The sequence below is a fragment of the Colossoma macropomum genome, unplaced genomic scaffold, assembly GCF_904425465.1.
Source record: "Colossoma macropomum unplaced genomic scaffold, Colossoma_macropomum, whole genome shotgun sequence".
Lineage (NCBI taxonomy): Eukaryota > Metazoa > Chordata > Actinopteri > Characiformes > Serrasalmidae > Colossoma > Colossoma macropomum.
Window position 1 is genome coordinate 5,843,845 of NW_023494792.1, and position 9,108 is coordinate 5,852,952.

Genomic DNA, 9,108 nt, shown 5'->3' on the forward strand with positions numbered 1-9,108 from the left:
CTGTGTCAATAATGGCAGGGAAAGGGATCGGATGTAGGGGGAGGTGAGTCTCGGCGTCCTCACACTACATTACACAAAAGGTCAAGGAGAGAGAAGCGTTGAGTGAGAGAGAGGGTGAGAAATGCAGTAAGAAGGAGGGGTTTTGGGGGCTTTTTTGTCTAGCTTTGTCTTGTTTTTTATTATTATTATTATTTTATCATGCCAATACATGGAGTTCTGGCAGCATGAGACATGTGTCCTTTGTTACTGTTGTGGCAAATGGAGGAGGAGGCAAAGTGAGAATAGAAGATCAGAAAGAGAGAGAGAGAAAGAGATGATGTGGGCTGTATCAAAAAATAGGTAGAGGGAGAGTCTGGTGCATATTTAGGGAGACAATACGAGAGAAATAGTGAGAGGTTTTATGCATAAATGTTGTGCTTCTGAGGGAGTTGGGAGGTCAGTCAGCTCCCTAAAGGCCCATAATGGATTCTGTCTATTCACCAAAATCTTTCCTTCTCTCTCTCTCTGTCTCTCTCTCTCTCTCTCTCTCTCTGTCTCTCTCTCTCTCTCTCTCTCTCTCTCTCTCTCTCTCTGTCTCTCTCTCTCTCTCTCTCTCTCTCTCCCTCCTTCTTTCTATCTCTGTTCTTTCTTTGTCTCTTATACGCACACAACACTAGTGAGAGGTTTTATACATAATTGTTGTGTTGCTGAGGGAGTTGGGAGGTCAGTCAGCTCCCTGAAAGCCCATAATGGATTCTGTCTGTTCATCATTTTCTCTTTCTTTTTCTTTCTTTCTTTCTTTCTTTCTTTCTTTCTTTCTTTCTTTTTTTTCTTTCTTTCTTTCTTTCTTTCTTTCTTTTTCCACCCCTCTCTCTCTCCTCACATCTCTCCCTCCTACCTCTATTCCTTTCTTCTCTTCCATACACACATAACGTTTCTCTCAGAATTTTCATAAATAGAATTTTCTGGGTTTTTCCAGTTAACAGAATGCAGGGTAATACATATCCTTTTCTTGTGCTGTCAACCATGACCGATTAGTTCTGCTGTTCTAATTTTAGTGTTCTAGCATGTAACTGATTAGCTTCTTTCTGCAGGCCCACCTAGTGGCCACTCTGGCAGCAGAATGGAAATTTGTAATCAAATCAAGTATATTCCTTGTAACTTTCTTATCAGATTAACTTGGATACACTGGCTTTCTGTGAGTGAAATACTGTGTGATATGAAAAAAAATGACCCCAATCAAAAATAAGCAAGAACTTGTTCAGTTATGAAGAACATCTCATTGGACAATAAAAGTTAAAGTTGTCATTGAAACAGCATAATACCTGACGTAGACAATGCAAACTGCACAATCAAGTTAGTCATAAGCTGCTGTCTAAGGTTAAGCTCCTAAAACACAGTCTTACATACCTTAAGTGACATGTACTGGAGTTAGCGTATATGGTAATTAGTTCAGAAAGTACCTACTGCTTACTTTAGGCACAGCTATCTGTGAACAGGCACCTGACATATGAAAAATTCCACTTTCCAATAATTCATCAATAGGACACGCTATGGTCTAAGGGATGCATGTGAAGCATTTAAACACAATAAAAGCACTTTTGAAAATGCTGACTGGCTTGCTCACCTACAAAGATGAAAAAACAGTTCACTTCAAGTTTTGTTAATCATACACATTTCCACTGAAATATATTACATCAGCATTAAAGAACAACAAAAAACACTATCTATATATATAACCCATTCACCTTTACTAGCATAAACTAGATTTGTGTTTATAATAAAACATTGTCAGCCATTTCATGGTTTGCACATTCCAAAAATATCATGGATTCTTCAGTGAACTGCAGTAGAGAAGGTAAGAATCAGTGCATATCTGCCACTGAATGCTCATTTACTTATATTAGTGAGCATTTCTTTTTAGAATTGATGTGTAGGATTACCTCAGTATTTTCTAGTCCACAGTAAAAGGCATTTGTTTCTGGAATTTCAATAGAGACACATATTGTACGATTGCCAGAGACCCAGGTTTCCAAGCTCAGACCCAGTTTAAAGGCTTTTTTCCCCACACATTGACGTATTTCACTTTCCTTATTTATCAACTACACACAAAGAAGCTGAATCTGAATCTGTATTTGGTAGGTCTGTGGGTCAGTGTCTATTCCTAGGCTCATAATCTGCATTAATCCTGATTTGCACATGTCCAAAAGGGAGCTCTCTTCCCCTCTTTCTCCCTCTCTCTCTCACACAAAAAAATCACACATGTGCAGAAAAGTGCCAGTGCTGACAATTTGCAATGTGATGCAGCAGCAGAATAAATGCGATTAGGAAGCGAGACAGGCTAACATGTGTGGGGCAGGATGGCACAGTCTATGTGTGTGTGTTTGCATGCAGGAGAATATCAGTAGTGGAATGCAGGGCGTATATTTTATCATAAGATTCACACCTGTTTTTTATGCAAAGTGTTAACTAAACAAACAATTCTTAAATATTGACTTATTGGTATTTATAATACTTTTACTTTTCTGCATTTGGCAGATGCTTTCATGCAGAACAATGTACAATTTAATCAAGTTACAGATGTAGATGAATGTAGTGTAAGGAGTTCTTCCTGAAGAACTGAATTGGTGTATTATGTGAATCTGGGCAGGAAATCGAACCCCAGTCTGCTGCTAGGAGGCTGGGGTTATTTCCCACTTTTTAAATAAGCTTATTTCTATCTCATTTGAGAGAAATTGTCTCATTTATTCATCATTAATAGTATTTATGCATCACTTGGATGCTCATTTAATACAAATTGCTCAAGCAATTTGCATTTTTGTGTGGTTTGTTTTCTGCAGTGGACTGTAAGAAGGTTGTTTTTGTTTCTTGTTATACATTCAACATTCTGCTGCAGTAAGCATATGTTCTAGTATTCTTTCAGGATTTCCCTCTCAGAAAGCTCATCACTTAGACCATGCATAAATGCAATGATGTTTTTAGTTACTATTCACAGCCACAGTGTGTGTGGGGGGAGAGAGAGAGAGAGAGAGAGAGGTTATATGGAGACCTCAGTGTAAGGACAACTCCTGCTTGCAGTCACACTCATTCACACACCAATGCACTGACTCTCACAAACATCCTTCTGGTAGCGTAAGAGATGCCTGAAAAAGAGATAAAAAAAGAAGAGAGAAAAGGGTGCTGGTCTAGCTGTGTCCTAAAGAAGTTTACAAAGTAGGTCACAGTTATGTCTATTGATGCTGACTCTTATGTCTCGCTAATGGTAGGGGTGGGGTGTTTCTGAGCAATTCTAAGAACACAGAAACAACACCACATTTACCAAAATCGCCAAATGTGGCACATTTCTTTAATGATGTAGCTGGTGTGATGATGTGATCTATTGATTTAATGTGTCCTCTTAATTTGACATCCACAGTGGGACATTGTGGTCTGATTATGGAGCTATAATGTATCTGTATGTGTGGTCAGAATAATCTGCCACTCTAGCTCAGTTAATAAAGTTAAGAATACGCTATATCAACTGTAGCTGGATCTTTTACTTTGTAATCTGAATTAGAGGTCTGGACAAGCATGAATTTAAAACCCCTATGTCTACCTGTGACTTTAAGACCTTTGATCCAAATTAGTCAACTGATTTGGATTATCACAGACATGTTTTTACCGTGCTTTGCTTTGTTACTAATCATTTGATCAAAAGAAAATGTCACGCTGTGATAAGCTGGTATTTTACACATCTGTAATACACCAACAGTATTTATTATCATTATCTTTTATGGAATTGTCGATCGTACTGATCATGCAAAAAGTCCTCTTGCTGCTTCTACCTACAGAAACACTTTGGGCAAACTTAAGCAAGGGGAAAGATCCAATGTGACCTTTCCACCAACCCAACACATCCCACTCATCATTCATCGATATACTATAGAACTTCATCCCTTTTTTTCATTTAGGGGTATGTTCACTCACTCAAAGTCCAGAGCCTGTCCAAACACTAGCTATAGTGGCTATAGACTACAAAATTGCTAGAGATAAATAGACATACTAGAGAAAGAGGAAGAGAGAGAGAGAGAGAATGAGAGAGAATGAGAGAGTGTGAAATGTACATAGGCACAATCCTTCAAATAAAAACAAACCTTCGACTCATTAGTAAACAAACCCAAACCTTAAGTTGTATGTGAAAAACTGTCCCAAACCTGGTCTCAAGCCACATCAGGTCAGGCAGTAGATGTTGAGTCAAAATAGGCTACATAGCTGTATATGTTAAAGAAAGAGAGGTAGGCATTTTTTGGCTCTACATTCTATGGATCTTTAGATGAGATGCTGTATTGCTGTGCTGTATGAGTAGGGGTGTATAAAAGTGCCTCATTCTGGTGCTCTACTGAGACAGCAGTAATTTCTGGTCAGTGAGGGAGAGAGATGCCCCTGGCTTGGAGAGGAACATGCACACACATACACACAGTGAGCCAGCGTGGTGACTCATATTCACACCCAAACAGCCTGTAGAGGAGTCAGAATCAGTCTCTTTCTCACTTGCCCATGCACATGAACACTTCTTCTTCACCTCACTACAGTATGACGTAGACATATTCACCCACCCCCCCCTTCATCTATGTTTTTAAGCCTTTTGCTATCATTCAGTGAGGTTAAAAAGTGTGGTAACTCAGTTGTCTCAGTCATGTCTCAAAATGTGTGTGTGTGTGTTTGTGTGTGTGGGTGTGTGTGTGTGGGTGTCATACTCTTTGCCTTGATGTCAGCATGCGTTTACCTCTGTTAAAATGCCAGCCTTTCTTCTCTGACCTTTCCCTCTTCTCCTTCTGTAATGGTTTGGGCCTGACATGTAATTGTATCCTGTCGGTGGCTGTTCTATTTTGTGCCATAGCTGTCTGATACTGCGTGCTTATCAGGACCGACTTCAAGAAGGCCCTTTCTTACTAGGCACCTCTATTTGAGGCTTAAAAACATGTGGAATGCCATATCATGGAAAGCTGTTATGACATCATGATTGTTCCCTGGGGAGATAAAACAGTTCAAAGGCTTTACATTCATTCTAAAATGCTGTTATGTTAGAAAGTCTGCTTCACATGTTTAACTTGGCTTAATTATAGGCTGTGTGTGGGTGTTTTTTAAGATCCAAGTATTTATAACAGCAATGATAACAGTTTCTATTTCTCTCTCTCTGATAGATAATGAAGGTGGGGAAGTGTCTCCTCCCGTAGGCGCTGGTGTGGACAGTAACAGTTGGCATTTCCGGTATGGCCCAGGCCCTGGCGGACCCCCTCAACATCTGAAGCCTGGCGAAGTCCCACCTGAAGCCTTCATAATCCCTGGCTCTCCTGCCATCATCTCTATCAGACAAGGGCAGGACGGTGATGACAAGAGTGACTTCATCACCTTTGGCAAGAAGGAAGAGGCCAAAAAGAAGAAAAAGAAGAAGAAGGAGAAGAAGGACAAAAGGGAGAAAGGGAAAGATGATGATGAGTAGAGTAGGAGAGGATGCGTTTAAAAAGAACACTTGTATATAAGACAGAGATCTCAACAGGAGTCTGCAATGGTTCAAACAGTTAATAAGGTCATAGGTGCAGATTATTTCTTATATTTTTATCTCCTCTTACATATTTCACATGGCCTACAGGAAGCCTCTGATTAAGATCTTTGAACTTGGTCCATGTTTAATTCTATCAGATTTGGCCTTACACAGATTACGGTTAACACCATTCTCTTTAATGATGTAAATGATGAAATGATATGATTGATTTATTATTTTCTTCCATGCCCCAGAGTGCCTGGCCACCCACTCTTCTCACCAGAAAGAGTGAGTGAGTGTGAAAGAGAGATTTAAGAGAGTGGAGAGAGGGTTATCACCTTATCCCCTTATTTGTTCAGGCTGCTGTTGACACCTCTGTCTTATTCATCCTTGTGGTTTTCGTTTTCCGGTCTTGTTCGAGAGGGAGACAAAATCAGAAAAAAAGTTCAAAAGCAGTGCACCACTTTTCACATGCTGAATGGGAGAAGGGTTGGAAATTAAAGGAGAAAAGAAAAGTGAAAAAACAAAGAACAAAAAGGAAAAGCTTTGAGACTGGAAGTGGGACTCGCACTGGTGTAAATATGGCGGCAGAAGGAGAAACCGCCCGCCGTGCTGTAAAGTAAAACGCAGTGATGATGCTAAACTAATGCTTCTGCTCACTCTGTTCTCTGTCTTTGTGTTCACGATGGAGGAGCAGCTCAGACTAACAAGGGACACAAGAACACTTTCACATGAGGCTCTTCAAAAGAAAGAAAGAGAAAAGAGCCCAGTCTGGGAGAGAGAGTTATATTGATCTGTGTATTCGCAAAAATGAAAGAAAAACAATGCTGAATGGTGAAATGCAAGCACTTTTTTGTTTGTTTTGTTTAGTACTGATTTTGTAACTAGCACTCTCCCAGCCATTGTATAGGTGTATTATCTGAAAACATAAACTCCTACCCTAGCCACATACACACACACACACACGCATACACTCACACATACACCTTTAAAACAGGGTCAAAATCAGCACTCTGCTACCAACAGAACCCCAGCAGCATTCCTATCTTCTGTATCTTTTCAGAGAGGCAGCTGTGCCTTGGGAAAGCCAAGCATCTAACCAAGCACAGGGCAAAACTGGGGGAAACACATCTCTGGCAAGAATCAGAGTGTTGAAAGAAACAGGGAAAACTTGGACTGCTACATTGGATAAATATAGCTGCCTATTGGCAAGAGTGGTGCTTTGGTCGCCTCTCTCCTTTACGCTGTAGTGGGGGACGGAGCTACACAGGCAGCAGAGAAACTGATTCTATTACTGAAAAGACTGTAGTTAGGTAGTGTCGCATAGACAGATAGCTGATACAATTGTACAATACATAAAAAGAGCAGTGTTAGGGAAATTCAGAACCCCTCTTATCCCCTCAGAACTTCCCTTTTGCAGTGGCCTGAAGCTTATGCTGTGAATGTCTGGTAACGCTGCCCCTAAGCTTGTTTTCCTTCGGACCTTTAACCCTGTTTTTGTGCCTGCTTCCTCAGCCCATCTGAGGGTGCGGTGTGTGGAACTTGTCCTGTACAATGTAACCTTGCCTTTCTGCCTGGAGGACTAACACACATCAGCGAAATTTAAGAACAAATTTGTCCGATTCTTGAGTTTTGTTTTAAGTTGAAAAAGGGTGGTGTTTTTTTCTTAAGCTCTGTTTTTATAAGCTTTAATTGATCTATATTGCATCTGTACAGTGCATCATTCGCTCTCTTTCTCTCTGACTCTCTCTGCCCTGGGTTTATCCTCTGTTCTGTCTGAATGTTGGGTAGGCTAGCTCTAGTCATTGTGGTGTGCTCGCGTAGCATGGAGTAATGCAGATAATGCCTGTTAAATCTCCCCTGCAGAGAACAGAGACAGCTCCGAGAGCTCTGTCAGATATGTACACAGTCTAGTGCTTTTATCCAGTGAACATCACTCCTCTTTGTGTGTGTGTGTGAGTGAGTGTGTGAGTGAGTGTGTGTGTGACCAGTGAACTGGCTGCTGGTTCTTCACTGCTTGTGTTTGTTCAGGGGGAGAGGATAAAACAGAGGGGAGGGTTCAGCGCATGGTCAAGGGAAGGAGTTTGGCCGGAGTAGGTCATGATCTGAATAGACATAAATATTGAATTACCAGCTCTACTGATTTGAACCATGGTATGTTCACATTGATTTGAGTTGGAAATTGGCCTGAAAAGGTTATCAAGTTACTCCAGAAGAAAATCTAGCAGATGGAACGGAATTATCTTCTCCACCCCAAACTCCTATCTCTGCCCTGTTGGTTTCCAGTGAAGGGGAAGCTACATGCTTCTGCTCTGCTGCTACTGGCTCCCTCCCCTGCCTGTCTACTCTATAGCCACACCCCCAAACTCATGGCTCAAACTGATGTCACATTCAGCTGTGACTGCTGCATGACCTAATCAGAGGGAAACACTTACTATATAGAGATATATATGAATATAGATATAGATTGCTATGATTTACTATTTTTGTTTATGATTTTTATCCATTACTCGCACAAGAGATTTGTGTATGTACCGTCTCTACTAAGCCTTTGCATATTGACACCCTCTGCACCCACTCACAATGGACATCTACAATGTTACTAAACCTTCTAGATATTTGTAAATGCTATATAGTGTGATGCCCTGAAGCTCTTGATCCTTTCCTTTCTTTTCAGTTTTGCTTTTGACAAATTACGGAAGAAAAAAAAAACAAAAAACAAAAAAATATATATCACTTTTGTGTCTGGCTTCGACATACTGATCTAACACTGTATTATTGTATCTGAATTATTATGTATTACAACTCTATCTCTTCTCCTTCACCCCTTTGAGGAATAAAAAAATAAGCAAAGAAAATGTAAAAAAAAAAACTGATGTAAAATACAGTATATGTAGTGTATGCTTGTACCTAGTGAGCGTTCATGCTGTCATTTTTTTCTCAGTGTCTGGTGGTGGTCAGTAGGTGGCGCAGCACTGTCTGCATGGGCAGTGCTCATCTGTTGTAAAACCTTCTTTTTGTACACCTGCTAATCAACTGTGACGGTGAAATAGTAAAGTCCATCTTTCTCTTTCTCTTTTTTTTTTTATTTCATTTTAATGAATAAAGTGGTAATGTGTTTTGTTTATAAATCACAAAAAAGAAATAAAGTTTTCTTTCTTAATAATGTGACAAATGTTGCCCATCTTGTCTCTAAATTCATGTCACAAACTTGTCCATCACAGGATGTGTGGGAGCCAGAGAAACAAGAGCAAAATGTTCACCACTATACTAACTAATCACCCTGCAACAGCTCAGGATTGAAGGTGGGGTAGATGTTCAGCTGTAGCTGCCCCTTCAACCAGTGTTCCTGACAGAGGCATGGAATGTATGGGTGCTTTGTAGGATAGAACTAAATGCTGATGCACTTCATAACTGTAATTAATTGTCACAAATAAAGTGATGACATGAGTAGACATCTACAGAACAAATTAGCTAGCCAATATTAGTTAACACAATGGACAGTTAACATTGAACCCAGAGTGCAGAGCCCATTTTGTTAGCTTTATATAGCTACCATCATCAACAATTTTTCTTAGCTAGCGCTACGGCATACTATAACTGAC

General features: G+C 40.1%; 1 protein-coding gene across 7 annotated transcripts in view; it reads left to right on the plus strand.

Annotated features, from left to right (window-relative positions):
* The window catches only part of LOC118811456 (protocadherin alpha-C2-like), a 170,798-nt gene extending 162,213 nt beyond the window's left edge, over positions 1–8,585 (plus strand). For all 7 annotated transcript variants that reach the window (XM_036575679.1, XM_036575678.1, XM_036575676.1 and 4 more), the window contains one exon: positions 5,163–8,585. In XM_036575679.1, the coding sequence (XP_036431572.1) occupies positions 5,163–5,461 (299 nt within the window). In that variant the 3' untranslated portion in view covers positions 5,462–8,585. The remainder of the gene's footprint in view (positions 1–5,162) is intronic.
* The last annotated feature ends 523 nt before the right edge of the window (positions 8,586–9,108 follow it).